At 41.7% G+C, this 27,065-nt stretch overlaps 1 protein-coding gene and 1 long non-coding RNA gene across 3 annotated transcripts in view; one reads left to right on the top strand and one right to left on the bottom strand.

Annotated features, from left to right (window-relative positions):
• Positions 1–27,065, bottom strand: part of LOC133501627 (uncharacterized) — a 72,203-nt gene that overhangs the window by 12,338 nt on the left and 32,800 nt on the right. The window contains exons 2-3 of one of the 2 annotated variants that reach the window (XR_009795227.1): positions 5,934–6,032; positions 4,311–4,449 (exon numbers count right to left, since the gene is read on the bottom strand). This is a non-coding gene — a long non-coding RNA (uncharacterized LOC133501627). Of the gene's footprint in view, positions 1–4,310; positions 4,450–5,933; positions 6,033–27,065 lie in introns of those variants that run through there. The other variant, XR_009795226.1, reaches the window with a different exon arrangement.
• slc12a3 (solute carrier family 12 member 3) overlaps positions 3,025–27,065 on the top strand; it is a 48,176-nt gene continuing 24,135 nt past the window's right edge. The window contains exons 1-12 of the mRNA XM_061821398.1: positions 3,025–4,454; positions 4,588–4,716; positions 5,755–5,830; positions 8,429–8,524; positions 15,293–15,432; positions 16,035–16,145; positions 18,778–18,889; positions 19,008–19,138; positions 19,227–19,311; positions 19,583–19,743; positions 19,909–20,016; positions 21,161–21,284. Coding sequence (XP_061677382.1) covers positions 4,179–4,454; positions 4,588–4,716; positions 5,755–5,830; positions 8,429–8,524; positions 15,293–15,432; positions 16,035–16,145; positions 18,778–18,889; positions 19,008–19,138; positions 19,227–19,311; positions 19,583–19,743; positions 19,909–20,016; positions 21,161–21,284 — 1,549 coding nt within the window. The 5' untranslated portion in view covers positions 3,025–4,178. The remainder of the gene's footprint in view (positions 4,455–4,587; positions 4,717–5,754; positions 5,831–8,428; positions 8,525–15,292; positions 15,433–16,034; positions 16,146–18,777; positions 18,890–19,007; positions 19,139–19,226; positions 19,312–19,582; positions 19,744–19,908; positions 20,017–21,160; positions 21,285–27,065) is intronic.

Raw genomic sequence — 27,065 nt, 5'->3', positions numbered from 1 at the left:
CACTTTACATCTTCACATAAGTCCAGTCTTTGACTTTACTAGAGTGCTCTCTTTGATTCAAATGAGGAGGGTTAGGAATGGGATCAGATGAAAGTTGCTTAATTTGAAAGGAAGCAGCACTCCTTTTAAATCCATCAAGCTCTGGAATGGATCCAAATGCTTGACTGAGTGAAATGTAGCATATTCTCATTCACTCAAGTTGAGTGTAAATCGCCGCTGTCTAAAAAGCAATACACATTTTTCTCAACTATTAGGACATGCAAACGTCTATGCACAGTATTGTGTTCAGAAGATAAATTATCTTTTTACACAATGTTGCAAGAGGCCCAGGTTAAGGGGTATTCAGTACTGTTCAATTAGACCTCAGTACTCCATACAAAATTGAACGAGTGCAATTATTACTGAGCTATGGCTCTGATGCAAGTGCCAAATCTGAGTGAGCTGAATGGATTGTATTACATAGACATTCAAATATATTTCATACAGTATTTTTAAGCTTTTTTTGTTTTTTACAGCGTAATGTAATAACTAGGTTATGTGTCATGTTGGCCTGGGAGCAGTTGTACCAGGGATAATAACTGCTGTTATTACTTCATGAAGAATGACGGTTACATCTAAGGACATGAGTTTTTTGAGTCAGTGAGGGATGAGAGATCACTCAGAGATCCCAAAACAATCCTTCACAGGTTCTCTATGTGACTCTGTAACAACAGATGAACATTCTCCAGAAGAATCATTCAGTCCTTGCTGATTATACAGAAATAAACAATAAATACTACTGCGTTAGTTCTGGTTGTGACTGGGATATGAAGTAGTTATGACTGAGTTCTATGAAGGTAAAAAGCATTTCTCTCATACAAAAATTAAAGTAACCTTTGATTCAACCTCCATCTTTCCACTGATCTTAACTGACCTATAATTTATATTGTTTTCCACTACTTTCTAGTTACTAACATTTACTCAGAAACACACAAGGATTTTGTCTTTGGTAATTGAGCCACTTCAGTGCAACAACAGCCAGTCAATTGTCAGAGATTACTTCTGAGGCGTATAACCATTGGGAGAACAGTCACTGAGGCATATAAGGTTGGTGATCAACTGCCAATGATAGTACTTTTTTGACAATTGTGAAAAAATTCTTTAATAAAGTTCTCTAGCCATTGGAGCAGTTTGAATCCCGAATAGAGCAATAGTCCAGTGGAATGACCATTGTGCAAAGAGTGCTGAGACTTTAAGAAATGTATGCAATTTAAAGTGAAAAGCAGTCCAATAATCTAAGACAATGTCAATTGTGCAACTGTTGCAGATACGTCTTAGCCGATTGGGCAAGTGGTGCAAATGCTACTCAGGAACATGAGTCTTGGTCAACAACAGATATGTAAAGAGTCCAGCATGGCGGGACTACTTCAATGAGTGCAAAAGTAATGTATATGTGTAGTTGTAATGTTGTTCGAGTTGCATGCAAGTTTTCAATAGTGGGTAGAGTGGTGCCGACAGGCCGTTCAGTAGTTTTGATTGTCCGTTGCTGTCGGAGTTTGTCCTTTTTTTGTGGCAGACCCAAACCAGACTGTGACGGAGGTACACAGTACTGACTGGATGACCGCTATGTAGAACTGTTTCGGCAGCTCTTGTGACAGACCGTGCTTCCTCAGAACCTGCGAGAAGCACATCCTTTGCTGGGCTGTTTTGAGGTTGGAGTTGATGTTCGGCTCCCAGACTGTAGTTCCTAAGAACTTGAAGGTCTCGACGGTTGACACAAGACAGTTGGACAATGTCAGGGGCAGCTGTGGTGAAGGATCCCTCCTGAAGTCCACAATCATCTCTACAGTCTTTAGAGTGTTCAATGCCAGGTTGTGTTTACCACACCAAAGCTGGTAGTGGGATACCGACAATCTTTTCAGCAATTTTTATTGTCTTTTGCAATCGGAGCTTGTCCTTTTCATAGTAGCACCAAGCCATACTGTGATAGAAGAACACAGGAGTGATTTGATGACTGCTTGTGTAGAACTCTCACACAGCTCCCATGACAGGCCGTGCTTCCTCAACATCAGTAAAAAGTGCATCCTCTGCTGCGCTTTTTTTTTTTTAAATGGTGTTGATGTTTGTCTCCTACTTCTGGGAGCTTCATGAGTGGTCAACACAGGAGTCAGAGGTGTTTTGGTGGGCACTGGTGTGGCAAGATGGTGGGGGGTTGGGAAAGTGTCCTTTTCAAATCTGCAGTGGAAGCTGTTCAAGTTGTCTGCTAGTCTACTGTTGTTCTGAGCTTGAGGGACATTCTCGCTTGTAATTGGTTGGTGATTATAATGCATGAGAGACTGATTAGAGTTGTTAGCGTTAAACTGTTTTTCAAAATTTAAAACAGATTCTCTTCACAATGTTAATTTCTTCAGTGAGCTGGTTTCTTGTGGAGCTTTTCAGGGCAGGTGAAACTGTGTGTGGAACTGGCATCATTCTGTAAATAATATTGCCATGTAGTTTTAGGAACACTTTAGAAAAACATTATTATTTTACATAGTTCGTTGCAACTTCTACAAATGCAATTTGAAACTTCCACGGAGAGCAAAAGCCATCTATCAACGACAGCCTGGAACAATGCTGGGTTCTCTGGGCCCGAGCTCATCTGAGATGAAGTGGTGTAAAATGGAAAAGTGGGCTGTGGTCTGATGAGTCCGCATTTAAAATTGTTTTTGAAAATCATGACTACTGTGTCCTCTGAACCAAGGAGAAAAGGACCATCGGCATTGTTCTCTGACCAAAGTTCACAAGCTAGCATTTGTGACGGTACGGGGGTGTGTTTGTAATTTAGTAACTTGAAACATGCACATCTGTGAAGGTACCATTAATGCTGAAAGTGTAGCTTCATAGTAAAAGAGCCTGCCAGTAGTCCAGACCTTTCTCCCATTGAAAATGTGTGCCACATTATTGAAGCACAAATCACAACAATGAAGACCCCAAACTGTTGAGTAATTGAAGTTATGGGAAATAATTCCACCAACAAAACTTCAACAATTGGTGGCTTCTTGAGGCTAAGCAGTGAGGGGCAAACACACCCCACCTCCAGCTTTTAAAAAAAAAATTTACTCAAAATTAGTAAATACTTCCAATAAATACAATCACGTTTATCTTCGTACTTCGTAGTGTATTCAAATAAATATACTCTAGGTTAAAAAGGATTTGCAAACCATTTCACTGTCTTTATTTACTCTACGTTTTACACTACATCTCAACTTCATTGGAAAGGAATTTGTACCTGTGTGTGTGTGCATCTGTGTGTGCACGTGAGTGCGTGTGTGTGTGCGCATTTGTGTGTACATGTTTGTACAACATTTTAAGTTACTAATTACCTAGTGTTTTCAAGCAAATAGGCATGTTCCATCGCTTTAAGCAAAACACAAGCCATTACTTTTTATCGGAACATCAAAGGTTTCCAATGCGCCAGTGGTCACTGGTTAGAATTGTGTAAATTATACAGAAATGGATAGCATAAACCCCTTGAGAAATGTATAATGGTTTAAAAATTGACAGACTAGAGGTCAAGTGCTAAAAAAAAACTATGAACCCATGCTGATGAAATTGTTCTGAAAAATCTAGCTGATCAAAATCGATGGACATAAAAAAAAGCCCTTCTGGCTAATGCTCATAATTTTGGAGATGAGGTGTTAAATTTTGATCCACATTTTGGATTCTTTTACATGTAGGTAAAAGCAATGATAGAATTACATAATATGTATGCCTATGTATGCAATCTTTGAAAAATATCTTAACTGAATATTTAATTTAGTCTCAAACTAGTACAGTAATGATCTTAATTTATTTTAGAAAAGACATTTCAAATGGTGACTCTGGTCTTCAATTATGCATTTTTACAATTTACATATATATTACAGATTAATAATTTCCATAACACACAAATTTACAAAGATAAAAAATTGTCCTTCATTTCCTTGAACCACAGATTGACTGACTGTTCATTGCACGTGGCCTCATACATGGCCTGCAGCTCTTCCTGGTTTGACTCGAGTGGAATATAAAACTCCAGACACAATGAAGCCTCCCTCATATGGCTTTGACAGGAGAATGACTTTTAACCCTTTACTGGTCTGTTTTAACCTGCTTTAATACAAATATATATACGTATATATGTATACAATATATACAGTATATACGTTTTGTTCAGAATGGAGCTACAAGTTATCAGCGATGCCATTCACCTGTCCGAACACAGATCTGGAATTCTTCAATCAGTGACCAATGACAAGACAGTGGAGTATGCATCTGATTATTACGATGGCTACGGGGATCACAGTCATGTTGTGTCCTGTGGATCTGATGTCCAAAGTGGCTATGAGACCCTGGATGCCCCACCAAACTACGACTTCTATGCCAACACAGACGTTGGTGGACGACGGAAGCGCTTGAGGCCATCTCTCTACCAACTCCATACCAACCCTGAAGTGAGAAGGCAATTTTCAATCATTAAAATGTACTAGCGATCCAAATAAAAAATATTTTTGCGTATAATTTCCATTCAATTTCAAGGAACTTTATAATCCCTAATTTTTGGCTACATTTGATTGCCTTTACTAGGACAACGTTCAGCCTCCCATGTATGTGGAAACAACACCTGAATTTTTGGAAGGAGAAAGCTCTGAGGATGAGGAGGAAAAGGAGCCCCCGCCTGAACCGACACGATTTGGCTGGGTGCATGGAGTAATGGTCAGTAATGAGGAGAGCCAAATTAAAAATACAAATAAACTGTAATAAATGAGATCGCATGGCCATGGCTATAATAAGGAAAGAGAGTCATGCTATTTTTTTAGAAATTACATCATAATGATCATGACTTTATTGAGCAAATCTACCATTATCGCCACTGGCTTTCGCAGTGACAAATATTTGCATTTTACCAACTTTTTTGCTGTGCCATTTTTCAAGATTTATTATGTTTAAAATAAGAGAACATTTTGCTAGAAAATAAATTGTTCTGACGTGGTACGGTAAAGCTTTGGCCTCACAGTTCTGAGGACCCCGGGTTAGATCCTGGCCCGCCTGTGTGGATTTTGGATGTTCTTCTCGTGCCTTTGTGGGTTTTCTCCAGGCACTCCGGTTTCCTCACACATCCCTAAAAACATGCAACATTAATTGAACACTCTAAACTGCTCCTAGGTGTGATTGTGAGTGTAACTGTTGTCTGTCTCCATGTGCCCTGCGATTGGTTGGCAACCAGTTCAGGGTGTACCCTGCCTTCTACCCGTTGACAGCTGGCATAGGCTCCACCACTCGCCGCGACCCTTGTGAGGATAAGCGGCAAAGAAAATGGAAGGCTGGATGTTTTTTTTTTTTACTAGAAAAAAAAAAAACAGCAAAAAAACATTACCACTTGGGCTAAGATCCTGAGAGACCTCTTATGGAAGCTAAGTTACAAGCTTTTGGCACAGTTTAAGACTCCATCCCCTCAATAGGCATTGATTGGGCCATTTATTCCATGTGTTATATTAGACTGCTTTCAAGTAAAGCAAGATAAATTTGTTTACTTATCACTGTGGTGAGTATTCTCACTTGTAAATCATTAGCCACACGGTAGAGGTGTGCAGATAGTCATGTATTAAAAGCAGTATTTTTCCTAAGTGCCGTTATGAGTGCACAAGGTTTGAAAACTTTTGACAATGTTGTTGCTTGAAATCAATTGATGCTCAGGTTCAATAAAATCTGCTTCTTGTATCGTTGTGAGAATTTAGTTTGATGTCTTTTTAGATCCGTTGCATGTTAAACATTTGGGGGGTGATCTTGTACCTGAGGCTTCCTTGGATTACTGCACAGGCTGGCATAGGCAAGTAAAAGATAACACACCTGATTTTAGGGATGCATGATAACTATCAGACCGATAAAAAAAATCTGCAAACACAAGATATTGAAAATAATGGTTCACTTACAAGAAATGGCAAATACAACGGGATGCTGTTCGGGAGCAGCTGGTGCCGCTAATGCACTGACTCCTGACAGGCATGGATGGTGTGACAGAAATTCTCCACCTACAAGTGACACCAAAAATAGTCAATATGGATAATAAAATTATCAAATGATCACCAGCTCTGTCTGAAATTATGATCAGCCACTGGCTTGGAGTTCATAACTTCAACACTCCTGACTGTCTAGACTCACTAAGCAGCTAAATTCAACAGAGGACCAAGCCAGTGCAGTTTGGTTTTGTGCAGAAGTTCGGTTGCCGCAAACAGATAAAGCAAACGCTAAGCCTTGGAGAAGGCCACACCTTTCAATCTTCCTTCCTAATTTTCAGGAATGGAATTAGCATCAAAACATTCATCTTCAATCTTGACTCAGCCAAAAATGTAATGTTTTGAATTACACATTAACATAAATGATTGTCAGTTTCATATTGTTAAAAATAAAAGACATGAATATTTGAACCTTTGGATTATACAACTTTGAGAAGTAAAAAAATTATGTTCATTGAGTCATCAATACTGTACATTGCCTCTAAGCTCAGTCTCACTCTAAGCATTCTTTTATTCTTATTAGAATATTATATGTTATATTGAGGGCAGCATGGTGGTAAGTGTTTAGCACATTTGCCACACAGTTCTGAGGACTCGGGTTCAAATACGGCCTCATATGTGGAGTTTGCATGTTCTCCCCGTGCCTGCATAAGTTTTCTCCGGGTACACCGGTTTCCTGATACATCTGTAAAACATGCATGGGTAGATCGAGATGCGACATATGGCATGTGTAGAGGTGGCGTAGGCTAAACAAGAGGCATATGACGACATCTACACCAGGTTGGATACGAAAGACGGAGAAAAGGATCTCTATAGGTTGGCCTGACAGAGGGATAGAGATGTGAAGGAAGTGTAGCAAGTAAAGGTGATTAAGGATAGCGATGCAAATATGTTGACTGATGCTAGTAGTGTGATAAGTAGGTGGAAAGAGTACTTTGAGAAATTAATTAATGAAGAAAATGAGACAGAAGGAAGAGTAGAAGAGGGGACATTAGAAAGGCACTGAACAGAATGGAAAGAGAGTTGGTCTTGATGACATACTAGTGGAGGTATGGAAGCAATTTGGAGAGGTGGCTGTGGAGTTTCTGACCAACTTATTCAATAAAATACTAGCAGGAGAGAAGATGCCAGAAGAATGGAGGAAAAGTGTACTAGTTCCCATTTTTAAAAACAAAGGTGATGTTCAGGACTGTGGAAACTACAAAGGAATGAAGATGATGAGCCACATCATGAAGTTATGGGAAAGAATAGTGGAGGCTAGACTCAGGACAGAAGTAAGTATCTGTGAGCAACAGTATGATTTCATGCCTAGAAGGAGTACCACAGATGCATTATTTGCCTTGAGGATGCTCGTGGAAAAGTACAGAGAAGGTCAGAAGGTGCTATTCTGTCTTTGTAGACCTAGAGAAAGCCTATGACAGAGTACCAAGAGAGAAACTGTGGCATTGTATGCACAAGTCTGGTGTGGCGGAGAAATATTTTAGAATAGTACAGGACATGTATGAGAGCAGCAGAACAGCGGTGAAGTGTACCATTGGTGTGTCAGAAGAATTTAAGGTGGAGGCGGGATTGCATCAAAGATCTGCTCTGAGCCACTTCCTGTTTGCGGTGGTCATGGATAGGCTGACAGATGAGGTTAGACTTGAATCCCCCTTGGACTATGATGTTCCCAGATGATATTTTGATCTGCAGTGAAAGGAGGGAACAGGCGGAGGAACAATTAGAAAGATGGAGGCACGCATTGGAAAGGAGAGGAATGAATATTAAGTAGTAGCAAAGTAAAACAGAATATATGTCCATGAATGTGAGGCGCAGAGGAGGAGGACTGAAGCTCCAGGGAGAAGAGATAGCAAGGGTCGATGACTTCAAATACTTGGGGTCAACAATACAGAGCAATGGAGAGTGTGGTAAAGAAGTAAAGAAACGGGTCCAAGCTGGGTGGAACAGTTGGCAGAAGGTGTCTGGTGTTCTATGCGACAGAAGAGTCTCCGCTAGGATGAAGGGCAAAGTTTATAAAACAGTGGTGAGGCCGGCCATGATGTACAGATTACAGACAGTGACACTGAAGAAACAACAGGAAGCAAAACTGGAGGTGCCAGAAATGAAGATGCTGAGGTTCTCACTTGGTGTGAACAGGGGTAGGTCTGGATGCTTGGCTTGGAAATCCTCTACCAAAAAAAAAAAAACCCTGATCAAAGCTATTTAAATAATTACTGCATATCAGTTGTTATTATTTGAATAAACAGTTAGTTATCAGTAATTGGTATTGCCCCCGCCCCCAAAAAAAAGTTGTCGTGCATCCCTATCCTTAATATTGCTGTGATATCCTGTCATTCCTGTCGACAATATGGGCAAAGAAAATAGAGCAATTTTCTCAAGCTGTCTTTCTTTACAATTTTATGTTGAATCAGGTCTAACCTGGGTGATCATCCTACTGTCCTCGTGCATAACTGGCATCACTGGGCTCTCTACATCTGCTATTGCTACTAATGGAAAAGTCAAAGGAGGTCTGTTCCATCTGTGACATTAATCACTGTTTCAAACAACATGGCTCTTTGTGTGGATGAGTCTCACAGATTGTTTTCCTTTGCCTCGGCCCCTCAGCACCTTGCTAATTTATTTTTAATAATAGTCAATAGGTGCTGTGTTTGTGTGTACCTGTGTGTGTGTGTGTGGTGTGTGTGTGTGTGTGTGTGTGTGTGTGTGTGTGTGTGTGTGTGTGTTGGCACTAGCGTGTAGCTCTAATAACATTGCATAGCTCTTCCCGAGGATCCCCAAGCGTTACCAGGCCAGAAACACCTCACCAGGGAGGGTTCCCGGGGGTATCCTAATCAGATGCCCAGTCAGCCACACCCCGTTGTTCACAGTCTTAAATAAATACCTTAATACCATTTAGTATTTAATTAATCTAGGCCAGCTCTCTTTTTTTGGGGCTTAAAACTCCCCGTTGCTCCCGTGCGTCGCACAGTGAGCAGCAGCGGGTGATGGGAACTTTGCTTAAGGTGGAATAGTAAGAAATTTGACGAGGCTCTAAAAGCCACTATGAAGCGCCAACCCTGCTACCGTTATATATATTACTAGTAAGTACAAGTAACCTCACGATATTAAATAAAATATAAACCACACTCTTTTAAGGCTGGTTCCTCACGTTATGTCTGGTTTGCACTTGGAATAACCTAGGTATAATTCGACAGCCAGGACCTGTTATTGTGTTCAAAAGCCGAAATATCCTTTAAAAGAATGAGTAGAATAATTCATGTTCATGTTGATAATGTTATTAAATCTACTAACATAGACAACATGTCACTAATGATTATTTTAAAAAATGGAAGAGACATTTTAAATGCTCAAAAATCTCAATTTAATTCATAAAGTTTCACAAAGGCAAAGCTACAATCCACAAGACAATAAAAGTATGTACTTGAACATGAGAACAAAATCTAGAAAATCAAAAATACAAGAATAAAGTGTAGACACAGGAGCCAAGTGAGAAAACGGAAGACTCACTCTTGATGTGGTACAAAAGTTCACAGTTGCTTACACAAATGTTAAAAAAAAAAGTACATGAAAATATACTTGGTTACTTTTAAAGTTACGAAGTTGAAAACTTACTAAGTCCCAAAAGCGTAACATCAGTAATTAAAAAATAATCTTAAACTTGGTTAAAAATGAGAAATATCTGATTGATCACGTCAAACATTCTTAAAGCCAAAAAAACAGAGAATAGGTTTTGGATTCAGGAGTGAGTGAGCCAATGGCTAATGTCCTAGGCTCGGCTAATAACACCTAATGTGAGTTAATACCATTCTAAATTTGTTTTCTTTATCCAGTTCATTGATGCCTTCTAGTTCTTACTGCGTATCACACGAATTAGGAAAAAAAGTGCATCAAAATACCGCGGTAGCCCGCCTGTCCTGAGGAGCAAAAGATATGATTCCTTGTATCTTTTGCTTGTATAGGTTGCACAACGGTATTGAACATTAACCTCTTGATCACAAGACATCTCAAACACCATCAATGTTTTGCTTAACCATCTATTATAATTTCATTTTTCTCAGGGCTAAACTACTCCTTTTCTGTTAGTCATCACCACATATGTCCTCCCTTGTGTGGCTGTTTTGCTTAAACACTGGGTTTCATTTCCTTTCTTTTGATGAAAACATGTCAACTTAGTTCCCCTTGGCCTTGTTGATCAAATTCTCCCACTGTTAGCAAAGGTAAACTTTATTGTTAACATACGCTGCTTACTTTACCTCCAACCATCTGTAATATTGTAGAAGACTTTCAAAATAGATGCTGAAGTATATGAGTTACAGTAAGTTAACAATTATAAATGTATATGTACCTTTGTATAACTTTGCATCCCACAAGTGTTATGACTATTCTTTCAAAACATTGATATAGGCATAATGACTGTTTTTTTTTTTACTTAAATCAAATCTTGTGAATGTCTAAGCTGTTACATGTTATATATTTGCAAATATATATTATAGCAAGCATATGATTGTATTGTAAGACCGAATAACCTTTTGATTGCTGAGTGACATCTGTTTCTGTCTACATCTTGTGGTTTGCATTAGGTATTACATTTCTACTCTATACCTCTATCTCACGGTCGCGTCTGAGAATTACAATTTTTGTCCTTGTTTTTTAGACAGAAAATGTTTTAAGTCAGCTACTGACCACAACTATTGCAGGTCTCTAAACATGCATCCGAATAATAACCAACTCGGTCATGTCACTCAGTCACTTCTATCTGGGACCTTGTTCTTCAGTCACAACCCATAGCAAGGCAAGGAACGTTGCACGACTGGTAAATAATCTAGGGCAGGGGTGCTCAATGCATTGATCACAATCGAGCGGTCGATCACGAGGCAATCTTAGTCGATCGCAGGACGGTGTGCCAAAAAAAAAAAAAAAAAAAAAAACCCATCAATGTTCCCTCTAAAATGCGCCCGTGCACAATTGTGCACCGCCGATGCAGTCTCTTCGCAGATATTCTGAGTTGCACGCAAAAAAAAAAAAAAAAAAAAAATCCAATGCAAATTGAAAGTATAACATACAGCTATTCAGTTTGTGGCATTTTGCAATATGATTCAATGAGTGAGGGATGACTGGTTGTTACATCCAATGGCACAATTTACAGACGTACTGTAAAAAATGAAAAGAAACCACTGATTTCTTTAAGGGAACTTTCACTAACAACGACCGCTGCTCCGCCCCACTTTCTTTTTCCAAGTTTACCTTACACCCACACCCCATCCCCGCTCTTAAAGACGTACACTCATAATTACAAATGTTAAAGTACTTACGCAACCCATCAATGTGTTTTATAATGACAGCGTCCACCACCGCTGCTTTAGTTCACAACACAGTCTGGGCAACATAGCGCAAAGACTAGCGAGACATGCTGCTTATGTTTACTTTGGATATTATGGAGAAAGTTAAAAAAGAAATGCTGTTGTTTTAAGATGTAATGACTGTCGGAGTATGTGAATAATCGAAGAAAAAGTGGTTAAACTGGATGAGATTTCCTCTTTTCCGGGTGGGAAAGGTCTAGTCTGAAGTCAAAGTAGAAAGTGCAGGATGAGATGGTGTGTAATTTTAAAATCCAAGCACAGACAATACAGTGCACAAAAAATATCCTAACCCTAACCCTGGATGAGGAAAAACAGTGTTCATTCATCAGTGACTTTTCAACCGTGCTTTGTCTGGGCCCTCACTTCTTCTTCTTTTCCTTTCGGCTTGTCCCGTTAGGGGTCGCCACAGCGTGTCATCTTTTGCCATCTTAGCCTATCTCCTGCATCTTCCTCTCTAACCCCAACTGCCCTCATGTCTTCCCTCACCACATCCATAAACCTTCTCTTTGGTCTTCCTCTCGCTCTTTGGCCTGGGAGCTCCACCCTCAGCATCCTTCTACCAATATACTCACTCTCTCGCCTCTGAACATGTCCAAACCATCGAAGTCTGCTCTCTCGAATCTTGTCTCCAAAACATCCAGCTTTGGCTGTCCCTCGAATGAGCTCATTTCTAATCCTATCCAACCTGGTCACTCCGAGCGAGAACCTCAACATCTTCATTTCTGCCACCTCCAGTTCAGCTTCCTGTTGTTTCTTCAGTGCCACCGTCTCTAATCCGTACATCATGGCCGGCCTCACCACTGTTTTGTAAACTTTGCCCTTCATCCTAGCAGACACTCTTCTGTCACATAACACACCAGACACCTTTCGCCAGCTGTTCCAACCTGCTTGGACCCGTTTCTTCACTTCCTGACCACACTCTCCATTGCTCTGTATTGTTGACCCCAAGTATTTGAAGTCGTCCACCCTCGCTATCTCTTCTCCCTGTAGCCTCACTCTTCCCCCTCTACTTTTCTCATTCACGCACATATATTCTGTTTTACTTCGGCTAATCTTCATTCCTCTCCTTTCCAGTGCATGTCTCCATCTTTCCAATTGTTCCTCTGCGTGCTCCCTGCTTTCACTGCATATGACAATATCATCTGCGAACATCATGGTCCAAGGGGATTCCAGTCTAACCTCATCTGTCAGCCTATCCATTACCACTGCAAACAGGAAGGGGCTCAGAGCTGATCCCTGATGCAGTCCCACCTCCACCTTAAATTCCTCTGTCACACCTAAGGCACACCTCACCATTGTTCTGCTGCCATCATACATGTCCTGTACTATTTTAACATACTTCTCTGCCACACCAGACTTACGCATGCAGTACCACAGTTCCTCTCTTGGTACTCTGTCATAGGCTTTCTCTAGATCCACAAAGACACAATGTAGCTCCTTCTGACCTTCTCTGTACTTTTCCACGAGCATCCTCAAGGCAAATAATGCATCTGTGGTACTCTTTCTAGGCATGAAACCATACTGTTGCTCGCAGATACTTACTTCTGTCCTGAGTCTAGCCTCCACTACTCTTTCCCATAACTTCATTGTGTGGCTCATCAACTTTATTCTTCTATAGTTCCCACAGCTCTGAACATCCCCTTTGTTCTTAAAAATGGGAACTAGAACACTTTTCCTCCATTCTTCAGGCATCTTTTCGCCCGCTAGTATTCTGTTGAATAAGTTGGTCAAAAACTCCACAGCCATCTCTCCAAATTGCTTCCATACCTCTACCGGTATGTCATCAGGAGCAACTGCCTTTCCATTTTTCGTCCTTTGTAGTGCCTTTCTGACATCCCCCTTAGTAATCATTTCCACTTCCTGGTCCTTCACTCTTGCCTCTTCAACTCTTCCTTCTCTCTCATTTTCTTCATTCATCAACTTCTCAAAGTATTCTTTCCATCTATTTAGCACACTACCGGCACCAGTCAACACATTTCCATCTCTATCCTTAATCACCCTAACCTTCTGCACATCCTTCCCATCTCTATCCCTCTGTCTGGCCAACCTGTAGAGATCCTTTTCTCCTTCTTTCGTGTCCAACCTGGTGTACATGTCTTCATATGCCTCTTGTTTAGCCTTTGCCACCTCTACCTTTGCCCTACGTCGCATCTCGATGTACTCCTTTCGCCTCTCCTCAGTCCTCTCAGTATCCCACTTCTTCTTCGTTAATCTCTTTCCTTGTATGACTCCCTGTATTTTGGGGTTCCACCACCAAGTCTCCTTCTCCCCTTTCCTACCAGATGACACACCAAGTACTCTCCTGCCTGTCTCTCTGATCACCTTGGCTGTCGTCGTCCAGTCTTCCGGGAGCTTCGGTTGTCCATCGAGAGCCTGTCTCACCTCTTTCCGGAAGGTCGCACAACATTGTTCCTTTCTCAGCTTCCACCACATGGTTCTCTGCTCTACCTTTGTCTTCTTAATCTTCCTACCCACCACCAGAATCATCCTACATACTACCATCCTATGCTGTCAAGCTACACTCTCCCCTACCACTACTTTACAGTCAGTAACCTCCTTCAGATTACATCGTCTGCACAAAATATAATCTACCTGCGTGCTTCTACCTCAGTTCTTGTAGGTCACTATATGTTCCCCCCCTCTTCTGGAAATAAGTCTTTACTACAGCCATCTCCAACCTTTTTGCAAAGTCCACCACCATCTGCCCTTCAAAGTTCCTTTCCTGGATGCCGTACTTACCCATCACTTCTTCATCGCCCCTGTTTCCTTTACCAATATGTCCATTACAATCTGCACCAATCACAACTCTCTCCCTGTCTGGGATGCTAAGAACTACTTCATCTAGTTCCTTCCAGAATTTCTCTTTCAACACTAGGTCACATCCTACCTGTGGTGCATAGCCGCTAACCACATTATACATAACACCCTCAATTTCAAATTTTAGTCTCATCACTCGATCTGATTCTCTTTTTACCTCCAAGACATTCTTAGCCAGCTCTTCCTTTAAAATAACCCCTACTCCATTTCTCTTCCCATCTACTCCGTGGTAGAATAATTTAAACCCTGCTCCCAAACTTCTAGCCTTACTACCTTTCCACCTGCTCTCTTGGATGCACAGAATATCAACCTTTCTCCTAATCATCATGTCAACCAACTCCTGTGCTTTTCCTGTCATAGTCCCAACATTCAAAGTCCCTACACTCAGTTGTAGGCTCTGTGCATTCCTCTTTTTCTTGTGACGCTGGATCCGGTTTCCTCCTCTTCTTTGTCTTCGACCCACAGTAGCTGAATTTCCACCGACGCCCTGCAGGTTAGCAGTGCCGGGGGCGGGCGTTGTTAACCCGGGCCACGACCGATCCGGTATGGGATTCTTTAGATGAACGCTCATATTTGTTTGGCACAGTTTTTACGCCGGATGCCATTCCTGACGCAACCCTCTGCATTTATCCGGGCTTGGGAGCGGCCTACAGATTGCACTGGTTTGTGCCCCCATAGGGCTGCATTAAGGCTGGGCCCTCACTGAGGACCTGTTTGACATGGGTGACACTGCTGGGCATAAAGCCCCAGATAACTTAGCACCTAGGATGAGAGGGACACTCAACCACAATAAGGTAACAGATCAGGGAGGTGAAAATTGCATTTTGTTTTTTGTATGAATTTCATATTTTGTTAGTTTTGTTTTTTGAACACTGATTTTGAGTGCAACTGATGTGTGGTTCATTTTGTGCATGAACAATATATTTACACTTGTTTGTAATTTGAATCATAGTCCATAACCATATTCATTTTTCTATTTAAGAAATGCTCCGTGAATACACATGAAACTTGCCGGGTTCAGTCCCTCCTACAAGATAAACAAATGTTTTAACACTTACAATTTAACGGAATAAATGGCTTTTCCTAACATTTTCTCAGGTGGGACCTATTTTCTAATCAGTCGTAGCCTTGGTCCAGAGCTGGGAGGGTCCATTGGTCTTATTTTTGCCTTTGCTAATGCTGTGGCTGTAGCCATGCATACTGTGGGCTTCGCTGAGACCGTTGTGGACCTCATGCATGTAAGTAGCATACTGATTGTTCTCAAATGTGGCCAGGTTGTTGGTCAAAATGGCTTAGAAACAGAAGGATGGCAAAATCTCTTACATATCAGTAAGATGGACAAATTACTCTGTTTAGCATAGTACACCTTACTTACTTACCTTACTTACTTTGTTCGTTTTGCTTTTCATGATTTCATCTCCTGTTTTATATAGTGTTAAATGTGTTCCTGGGCGGCATGTTGGCATGACTGGTGATAGCGTCTACCTCACAGTTCTGTGAACCAGGGTTTAAAGCCTTGATCCGCCCAAGTGGAGTTTGCATGTTCTCCCCGTGCCTAAGTGGGTTTCCTCCTACATCCCAAAAACATGCATTAATTGAAGATTAAAATTGCCTCAGGGTGTGATTGATTGTTTTCATGTGCTCGATGAATAGGGCCAATGGCTGGCAACTGGTTCAGGGTGTACCCCGCCTATTGTCTGAAGAGAGCTGGGATAGGCTCCAGCACTGTCCCAACCCTTGTGAGGATAAGCAGCTCAGAAAATGGATGGGTGGATGGATGGATAATGGATGTTTGTCTACCTCATCTTGAGTCAGACTGAGATTTACTTTTGTCTCTAAGGAAAATGGTGCTGTCATGGTGAACCGAATCAATGACATCCGCATCATTGGTATCATCACGGTTACATGTCTTCTAGGTATCTCAATGGCTGGCATGGCATGGGAGTCAAAGGTAAGCTCCAGTAAACTCAAGACTATGAATAAGTGGCTGGTAATTTTTCAGGTTACCTTTTCAATGAACTTTAATACAAAAGCCCTTTAATTCCCTTAAATTTCACTTGGCTTCTAATATTGTATTCTATGTAGTTGATAATTAAGTAAAAATTGAACAACAACAAATATTTTTCCATAGGACAGCATTGTATTTCATCATTATGCATTTCATCAGGTGTCACCGCCTAGTGGAGTGGCCTGGCCAAATCCTGTTGGCAGTGGCCAAGCCTTGCTCATGACAAAAAGGAGATTGGACTATTAAGCAATCAAAAACATGTTCCTTGATTTCATTGAAGGTTGTTTTCATGACAATGCAGAAGAGGGTACCAAATAAGATCAATAACTGTGTAATTTTTGTGTCACATGGCTTTGTCGCAACAACTTCTTTTTCTTTGTGCTTGTCCCGTTAGGGGTTACCACATCTTTTTCCATCCAATCCTATCTCGTGCATCCTCCTCTCTAACACCCACTGTCCTCATGACCTCCCTCACAACATCCATAAACCTTCTCTTTGGTCTTCCTCTCACTCTTTTGCCTGGCAGCTCCATCCTCAGCACCCTTCCACCAATATACTCACTCTCTCGCCTCTGAACATGTCCAAACCATCAAAGTCTGCTCTCTCTAACCTTGTCTCCAAAAGATCCAACTTTGTCTGTCCCTCTAATGAGGTAATTTCTAATCCTATCTAACCTGTTCACACCAAACGAGAACCTCAGCATCTTCATTTCTGCTACCTCAAGTTCTGCTTCCTGTTGTTTCTTCAGTGCCAATTAAATTAAATTAGCCTCAGTTTGATAACTCCATGAACAAGTGGCATATTTAAAGGTCTAGTCTCTTCCCTATAAACATTCTAAAATTGATATTGAAATTAAAAATACATATGAGATTATTAACTTCAATGTCTACACAAAAAAATAAATATGGGCGGAGACTGCGTCATCCATGCGCAAAGTTGCGGATGTCTCATACGACATCCATATTGGCTGCATTTACTGTCCGTGACATCACCCCGGACATTCGCCATTGAAACATGCTGTGGCCTCTACTGTAGGACATGCCCCTTCAGACACAGAAGGTCTTTTCCATGAAAACATATCACAACCAAGTGAAGTGTCTGGGGCAATATTACCCTATTGTTTCGAGCCATATTTAGATGACATGCAGATCACGGCCAAACCACCTCCCCACTCAATCCACCTCAGCGCGGCGGTCATAAACGCCCACTGCCGGCGGCAGGCTCGACCTTATCAACAAGGCCGGTAGTGATCCACAAGGCCTGCGGAGGCCATCCTACAGTGGCTGCTGCATGGAAGCCTTCCGATGTGCACATCGACACATTTAGCAACCCTGGTTTATAGATTACGCACCCCCCCCCCAACTATTGTTATTTTATTTAGTAGCTGTATACACACCTACCTGTCATTTGGAACTTACAAAGCTCTCATGCTTTGCACCCGTGCAATCCGTTTTTCACGACGAACCACGTCTCTTGCAAACTTATGAAGGATAAATCCATCCTCCCGAGTGTTCAAGCAATGTCCAGCAATGCAACGAGCCAGCATTTTGGCTAACACGAAGGAACAACAAGCTACCTTCTCGAAGGTAGAACTAATAGATCCACTTGAGGGCGGTCCTGCCATGTTCGTCACTTCCTGCTTCTTCTCAAAAATAAATCCCTCGAGAGGATTTTCATGGCGGGAGTTCCAAAAAGCTGTATACGTCAAAATCATGTTTTGTGGTGAAATAACGCATGGGTCCATGTCGGCTGGCGTTTTTTCATTAATAACATACTAAAAATCATGCATTTCATGACAGTGGCACTTTAATAATCATGGTCTATTTGAAGATACTGTAGTTATAAGGTAGCACGGTGGTTCAGCTGGAAAGTATCGTCCTCACATTTCTGAGGTCCCGGGTTCAATTCCGGACACACCTGTGTGGGGTTTGCATGTTCTCCCTGTGCCTGCGTGGGTTTTCCCCGGGCACTCCAGTTTCCTCCCACATCCCAAAAACATACAACATTAATTGGACAGTTTTATTGCCCAAGGAGTGATTGTGAGTGCGGCTGTTTGTCTCATGTGCCCTACGATTGGCTGGCAACCAGTTCAGGGTGTACCCTGCCTCATGCCCATTGACAGTTGGGATAGGCTCCAGCACTCCCCGCGACCCTTGTGTGGATAAGCGGCTAAGAAAATGGATGGATGGATGGATGGATGGATGGATGGATGGATGGATGGATGGATGGATGGATGGATGGATGAACCCAGGTGGAAATCTGACCTCGCCTATGTGGCATTTGCATGTTCTCCCTATGGCTGTGTGGGTTTTCTCTGGGTACTCTGGTTTGTTCCCACATCTCCAAAATATGTATTCTAGATTGATTGAAAGCCCTAAATTATTATATGAGTGCTAACAGTTGCGTGTTTATTTTTGCCCTGCCATTGGCCTGCAACCACTTCATGGTGTACTCTACTCTGCCTCTCAGAGTAAGCTAGGATAGGCTTCATCACACCTGTGACCCTAGTGAGGATAGGCAGTACAGAAAATGTATCAATGTATTTCTCTGAATATGTGTATTTTGTCTTTCAAAGGCCCAGGTTCTGTTTTTTCTGGTCATCATGGTGTCATTTGCTAGCTACCTTGTTGGAACCATTATCCCTGCATCGCCACGCAAACGGGCGAAAGGCTTTTTCAGCTATAAAGGTGAACAAATTTCATTTGTCGCAGAATTTGCCGATATAAAGTCTTAAACAGAATTATTTTTCAGTGTGTCTCTCAGTTTTGCAGCAATATAGATAACAGACCAATTCACTTTTGATAGCGGATATTTTTGCCACCAATTTTGTACCCAATTGGCGGGGCCAGGAGGGCAGCTTCTTCGGCATGTTCTCCATTTTCTTTCCTTCTGCAACTGGCATCCTGGCAGGAGCTAACATCTCAGGAGATCTAAAGGTATGTAATGTTTTCTACCACCTCAGTGTATCTTTTTTCATACTTTCCCATGTCATGTTGTTTGATATATTGCCTCCACCCTTGTCAGGATCCAACAGTGGCCATCCCCAGAGGAACACTAATGGCTATATTTTGGACCACCTTGTCATATCTCATAATCTCTGCTACCATTGGTAATTTATGATCATATCAGAAATGCTAAGACGCTTTAACAAAAGAAAAGAACATTTTTCAATATGCTGCATGAAAGTAGTGGGAACCAAAATTACTTATTTCTCATGGAGTGCCAGTACCTTGGTGATCACCTCATCACTAAAAGGGGGCACACTCATTTAAAAATCGGGAAATGTATGACAACATATACACCTTGGGTAATAAATTTGAGTGTAATTCATATTTCATTGTGTGTGGGGATTATATGACATCTTTTCTTACACCTTACAGGGTCCTGTGTGGTCAGGGATGCATCGGGACAACTCAATGACACTTTGTCCTCATACTCACCCAGCAAGACCTGTGTTGGTTTGGCTTGTCAGTATGGTTGGGACTTCACAGATTGTATCAACAACAACACGTGCATCTTTGGCATTAGTAATTACTATCAGGTAAATATTGAGCACATCAAAATGACGATGTTACAGGTTCCCTCTGTCTTTGTTCAATGTGTGTCAGTGATAGGCTTGAGATTATTTTGTCAACAAACCAATACAAATCGAATGCTGATTGTTTCTGCAAATTGACTCAGTGTCAGATTGACTTTGTATCTACAGTCAATGAGCATGGTGTCAGCCTTTGCTCCACTCATCACTGCTGGTATATTTGGTGCAACACTTTCTTCTGCTTTGGCCTGCCTAGTGTCTGCACCCAAAGTGTTCCAGGTAAAATACACACTGAGACACTTTTTGGTAAAGACACCAGGTGGTGTTTCTCATGTTAAGGACTATAAGAAAAATAAAATCTTTTGCATGACACCACTCTGAAAATATGTATTCTGTATTAATATGAAAAAATGCATATTGACAGAGTATTATTTTTAAAGACACCTTGTAATATCTTATTGTTGTCGGTCTCCATGCGCCCTGTGAGTGGCCCGCAACCAGTTCAGAGTATACCCCGCCTCTCGCCCAAATAAAGCTGTAATAGGCTCCGGCAATCCCGTGCCCCTTGTGAGGATAAGTGGCTCAGATAATGGATGGATAGATGGGTGTGCTAATCTACAATGAGGATTGTGAATGTTTCATTGAACCATATTACAATGTACACAGATGACCTATTCTTACCCATGACCAGTTTCCAACAAATGCTGAATAAAATTCTGAGTAGAATGTAGATCTTGCCATTAAATCAAAAGCTGGTATGGGTGTGGTGATGTCCAGAGAGCACAGGACAACCATACAATATTCCACATTGTATGTGATGGGATAATACTCTTATATAAATGTGTGTGTAAAGATTTAAGATGCTGTATGTCCTTGTTAAGACCCTCTCAATTATCAATAGCTTTTTGAGAGTGGAACGGTACACCACTGGTTAATACATTTGCCATACAGTTCTGAGGACCATGGTTCAAATCCTGGCCCTACCTGTGTGGACTTTATATGTTCTCCCTGTGCCCACGTGTGTTTTCTCTCTGTATGCCGTTTTCCAACCACGTCCCCAAAAGACGTGTGGTAGGTTAATTTTTCCATAGGTGTGAATGCGTTTCCTAATAGTTGTTTTTTTATATGTGCCGTGTGATTTGCTGGCGAACATTTTAGGGTTTACCACGCCTCTCACCGGAAAATAGCTGTAATAGGCTCTCGCATGCTCATGACCCTTGTCATGCAAGCATTAGAAAAAAAGGATGGAAGGATATCTTTTTGAAAAGTTTCACCATAGGAGACAGTTACCCAAATAAAACCAAGGCTCCATTAAAAAAAGCAAAATATGACTTGTTGATCATCATTGATCAAATTTTATGACAATGACCTGTATTACTGTGTGTTTACTTTATGTGTCCTATTTCATATCTTCTTTCTCCAGTGTCTGTGCAAGGATGAGCTCTACCCTCTCATTGGCTTCTTTGGCAAAGGTTATGGCAAAAATGATGAAGCACTGCGCAGCTACCTCTTGGCATACATCATTGCTGTCTGTTTCATTCTCATTGGTGAGGACTGTAAGGAATTTACAGATATAGCGGAAAATAGAACACACTGTTTTGGGTGAAGCAGAAAGGTAAATTAAAACCTTTCCTCGCAATATAACACAGATAGGCTTGAAGTAATTGAGACTGAAGCTCATTTGACTGTGCTGAATCACTAGAATCAATTTGTTAAAAACATTTGTTGAAAATATTTGTGAACCAACCTCAAACCATGGCTGAACCAACAAGTTCATGGTTTACCTCTATAGTTCATATTGACTCAACCTGTTTAGCAAATGTCTGTGTTGTTGTTGTCACATGTTGTAAACAAGTATAGGCAGGGAGGTAATAATAAAAAAAAATAAGCTTAGTTATCACCTACAATACTTATCTCTTTCTTAGCAAGCTCTAAACAGCATGGTTGTGACTCGTGCACATATCCTTCCCCATCCCCTCTACATCCGCACAGGGCTCTCGCCAGTGTGACGGTCCGAGCGCTGCCCCGTGCTGAAAAGTCTCCTCGTGATTAATGCACATGCGTTACTAACAGGGGAACTCTGGGCACGTAGCAGATGCTTACTGGGAAATCCCCCAGTCTCAGAGTTTCCCTTCTTCTACATAGAGGGAGCGAACATATGTTATATCCTAACCCTAACATTAACCTAACCTTAAAAGAAAAGTTGATAAAAAGATATACACATATACAGTATGTATGTTTGCTGTATTTGTCTTTCTGAGACGTCCAGAGCGAAAAATAAACACTCAGCGACAAGTTATCGAATTGCACATGTTGAAGCATGGATGGGGAGGTTTCAGACTGGCCCGAAGTTTACAAAATATACGCGCATGTGCATTAATCATAAAGAGATATTTCAGCACCGGGAGCGCTCAAACCATCACACCAGTCAGCAAGACTCATCTGCATTCCACCGTGATGGACACCGTTGTTGACACTAAACATTAAACCCTCATGAGGATAAGAGGCTCAGAAAATGGATGGATGGATACATATATAATTATTAGTTGTTTGTGGCGGCATCGTGGATCAGCTGGTAAAGCATTGGCCTCACCATTCTGAGGTACCGGGTTCAATTCCATCCCGCCTGTGTTGAGTTTGAACATTCTCCCCGTGCCTGGGTGGGTTTTTTCCGGGCACTCCAGTTTCCTCCCACATAACAAAAGCATGCAGCATTAATTAGACACTCAAAATTGCCCAAGGTGTGATTGTGAGTGTAGGTGTTTGTCTCTATGTGGCCTACGATTGGCTGGTAACCATTTCAGGATGTATCCCGCCTCCTGTCAGTTGACAGCTGGGATAGGGTCCCTCGTGAAGATAAGCGGCAAGAGAAAATGGATAGATGGATAGTTGTTTGTGTCTATGTGCCCTGTGATTTGCTGGCAACCAATTCAGGGGTTACCCCGACTTCTTCTTTTTCTTTCGGCTTGCCCCGTTTTTATATCTAAGCCTTTCTCGTCCATCTTCCTCTCAAACACCCACTGCCCTCATGTCCTCCCTCACAACATCCATCAACTTTTCTTTGGTCTTCCTCTCGTTTTTTTACTTGGCAGCTCCATCCTCAGCACCTTTCTACCAACATACTCACTCTCTCACCTCTGAACATGTCCAAACCATCGAAGTCTGCTCTGTCTAACCTTGTCTCCAAAACATCCAACTTTCTCTGTCCCTCTAAATCCAACCTGTTCACACCAAGCAGCATCATTTCTGCTACCTCAAGTTCTGCTTCCTGTTGTTTCTTCAGAGCCACTGTCTCTAATCCATACATAATGTTCGGCCTCACCACTGTTTTATAAACTTTGCCCTTCATCGTGGCGGATACTCTTCTGTCACATATAACACCAGACACCTTCTCCCTGGAGCTTCACTTTTCCTCCTCCGCCCCTCTCATTCACGCACAAATATTCTGTTTTAGTTTGGCTAATCTTCATTCCTCTCCTTTCCAGTGCGTACTTTTCTAACTGTTCCTCCGCCTGTTCCCTGCTTTCACTGCAGATCACAATATCATCTGCAAACATCATGGTCCAAGGGGAATCCAGTCTAGCCTCATCTGTCACCGTATCCATTACTCCTGCAAAGAGGAAGGGGCTCAGCGCGGAACACGGATGCAGTCCCACCTCCACCTTAAATTCTTCTGACACACCAATGGCACATCTCACCGCTGTTCTGCTGCCCTCATTCATGTCTTGTACTATTCTAACATATTTCTCCGCCACACCAGACAATGTAGCTCTTTTCTGACCTTCTCTGTACTTTTCCATGAGCATTCTCAAGGCAAATAATGCATCTGTGGTACTCTTTCTAGGCATGACACCATACTGTTGCTCGCAGATACTTACTTCTGCCCTGAGTCTAGCCTCCACGACTCTTTCCCATAACTTCATTGTGTGGCCCATCATCTTTATTCCTCTGTAGTTTCCACAGCTCTGAACATCGCCTTTTTTCTTAAAACGAGCACATTTTTCCTCCATTCTTCTGTCATCTTCTCTCCCACGAGTATTCTATTGAATAAGTTGGTCAAATACTCCACAGCCACCTCACCAAATTGCTTCCATAACTCCACTGGTATGTCATCAGGACCAACTGTCTTTCCATTTTTCCATTCTGTTCAGTGCCTTTCTAACTTTTCTCTTCCTAATCAATGCCACTTCCCAGTAATTCATGCTTGCCTCTTCTACTCTTCCTTCCTTCCCATTTTCTTCATTCATTAATTTTTCAACGTATTATTTCCATCTACTTAGCACAGTACTGGCACCAGTAAACATATTTTCATCGCAATCCTTAAACACCATTACTTGCTGCACATCCTTCCCATCTCTATCTCTCTGTCTGGCCAACCTGTAGAGTTCCTTTTCTCCTTCTTTTGTATCCAACCTAGAGTACATGTCATCATATGCCTCTTGTTTCGCCTTCACCACGTCTACCTTTGCCCTACGACGCATCTCAATGTATTCCTTACACCTCTCCTCAGTCCCACTCCTTCTTCGCTAATTTCTTTCCTTGGATGACTTCCTGTATTTTGGGGTTCCACCACCAAGTCTCCTTCTACCCTTTCCTACCAGAAGACACCCCAAGTACTCTCCTGCCTGCCTCCCCAAATACCTTGGCAGTAGTATTCCAGTCTTCTGGGAGCTCTTCCTGTCCATCTAGAGCCTGTCTCACCTTTTTCCAGAAGGCCACGCAACATTCTTTCCTTCTCAAATCCCACCACCTGATTCTCTTCTCTACTTTTGTCTTCTTAGTCTTCCTACCCACTACCAGAGTCATCCTACACACCACCATCCTATGCTGTCGAGCTACACTCTCCCCCACCACCACCTTACAGTTGGTAACCTCCTTCAGATAACTCCTGCACAAAATATAATCCACCTGTGTGCTTCTACCTCCACTCTTGTAGGTCAGTCAATGTTCCACTCTCTTCTGGAAATAAGTGTTCACCACTGCCAATTCCATCCTTTTTGCGAAGTCCACCACCATCTGCCCCTCAAAGTTCCTTTGCTGAATGCCGAACTTACCCATCATTTCTTCATCACCCCTGTTTCCTTTGGCAACATGTCCATTGAAATCTGCACCAACTACAACCCTCTCTCTCTCTGGGATGCTCAGGACTACTTCGTCTACTTCCAGAATTTCTCTTTCGAGGTCACATCCTACCTGTGGGGCATAGCCGCTAATCACATTATGCACAATACCCTCAATTTCAAATTTCAGCCTCGTCACTCGATCTGATACTCTTTTCACCTCCAAGACATTCTTAGCCAGCTCATCTTTTGAAATAACTCCTTCTCCATTTCTCTTCCCATCTACTCCATGATAGAATAATTTAAACCCTGCTCCTAAACTTCTAGCCTTACTCCCTTTCCACTTGCTCTCTTGGATGCACAATATATCAACATTTCTCCTAATCATCATGTCAACTAACTCCTGTGCTTTTCCTGTCATAGTCCCAACATTCAAAGTCTCTACACACATCTGTAGGGTTTGTGTATTCCTCTTCTTCTTTTCTCCTCTTTTTTGTTTTCAACCTACATTATCTGAATTACTACCTACACCTTGTAGATTAACATTTTCAGATGCGGGTGTAGGAAGCCCGGGGCACAACCTAACTGTTGTAGAATTTGTATGATGAACGCTCATATATGTTTGGCACAGTTTTACGCCAGATGCCGTTCCTGACGCAACCCTCTTCATTTATCCAGGCTTGGGACTGGCCAACAGGTAGCACAATAATGTGCTGCCTAATGGGTTGCAGATAATCAAAATGAAGAAGCAATCAAATTAACAAAGACAGCACAAAAGATCCACAATTTACATACTACCGAATCTGTGTTAAAAGTTAAGTTCAAATGTAATCAATCACAATAAACACAGTCAGCACATAAGGTACACGAATCACATAGTGCCCGTGTTGAAAATATAAAGAATATGGTGATTTAAAGGATACGGATGGAGGGGATTCAAATCACAATGGCCCTCACTCTCGTAGTTGAAGGTTGACTCGATGATTGATGTTTGGTCCTCGTTGTATACACTGCGTAGGTACTACTGTTGGCGCGCTAGGCTAACTTGGGCTGAGCAGCTTCAACGCAAATGATACGGCACCGATTTGCGTACTAAGATTAGACTTGATAAATTTCCTAAGTTCTCACGACCCTCGTCATACAAGTTATGAAGTTACTTACATTCGATGTTTCTTCAACATCTATGAATTGATCACAAACGCGTCTCGTTGTTAGCCAGCTAAGCTAAGGAATACTAGGCCGATAAGCAAGTTTAAGTTGGCGTTTCCACTTCTTATTGGTACTCACTATCCTCGTATACGATACGTAGGTTTTGCAGGATGTGCAAATACTAGCGCTTGATGTTTTCCTCTTCAGTAAATATTGGAAAACAGACGCTTTTGTTGTTAGTGGTCTCTGCTAGGCTAACTTGGGCCGATCAGTTTCGACGCGAATGATATGACTTCAATGTGGGTACTAAAGTTGCACAGATGGTGGTTTTAGTCTGCTGAAGTCGTCGCCAGGAACGTCCCACGTCAAGTATTCACAACATTCAGTCCAAAATCAGCAGGATTTATTGAACTACAATCGGGCTGGTTAGACCCTTCTGTTGAAGCTGCTACATGCTTGATTGAGCGGAAGCTGAGTCCCAGGGTTTACCCCGGTTACTGCATAAATATAGCTTGGCTAGGCTCCAGCACTACCCTAATGAGGATAAGTGGCTTGGAAAATGGATGGACGGATGATGATTATTATATAAAAAAAAGATTTTTAAAAAACTCACATTGTAGACAGAGAAGTGGTGTATATATATTTACATATATACATTTATGATTACGGTATGTATGTATTTCTTTTGGCTTGTCCCATCAGCTGTCACCACAGTGTGTCATCACAGATGAACGCTCATATTTGTTTGGCACAGTTTTTACGCTGGATGCCCTTCCTGAAGCAACGCCGCTACATTTATCAGGGGAGAGAGCTGGATCGGGACCAGAAGCCCCCATAAAGTGAAAAACTGCAAAGTAGGGGGATGTATGTTTATGTGGGTACCAGAACGTTTGAAATATGAAAACAGTATTTGTACTTTTCATATTTGAGACAAATAGTCAAATCTTTAGTCATAAAACCTTATAAATATAATATATATAGCATTATAAATTTATAATGTAAATTATAAAACACTTACTTTATTATATTGCTGTGTAGTTACCATTCATCACTCAGAGACTCTTCTACTGAAGACGCTGGCTTTGTAGCTAAGTTATTTACCTTAGAGATGGGGAGTTT

This window comes from Syngnathoides biaculeatus, chromosome 6 (genome assembly GCF_019802595.1).
Source record: "Syngnathoides biaculeatus isolate LvHL_M chromosome 6, ASM1980259v1, whole genome shotgun sequence".
Classification (NCBI taxonomy): Eukaryota; Metazoa; Chordata; class Actinopteri; order Syngnathiformes; family Syngnathidae; genus Syngnathoides; species Syngnathoides biaculeatus.
The sequence above is the reverse complement of the archived record's forward strand: the minus strand, read 5'-3'. Positions and strand labels throughout refer to the sequence as shown.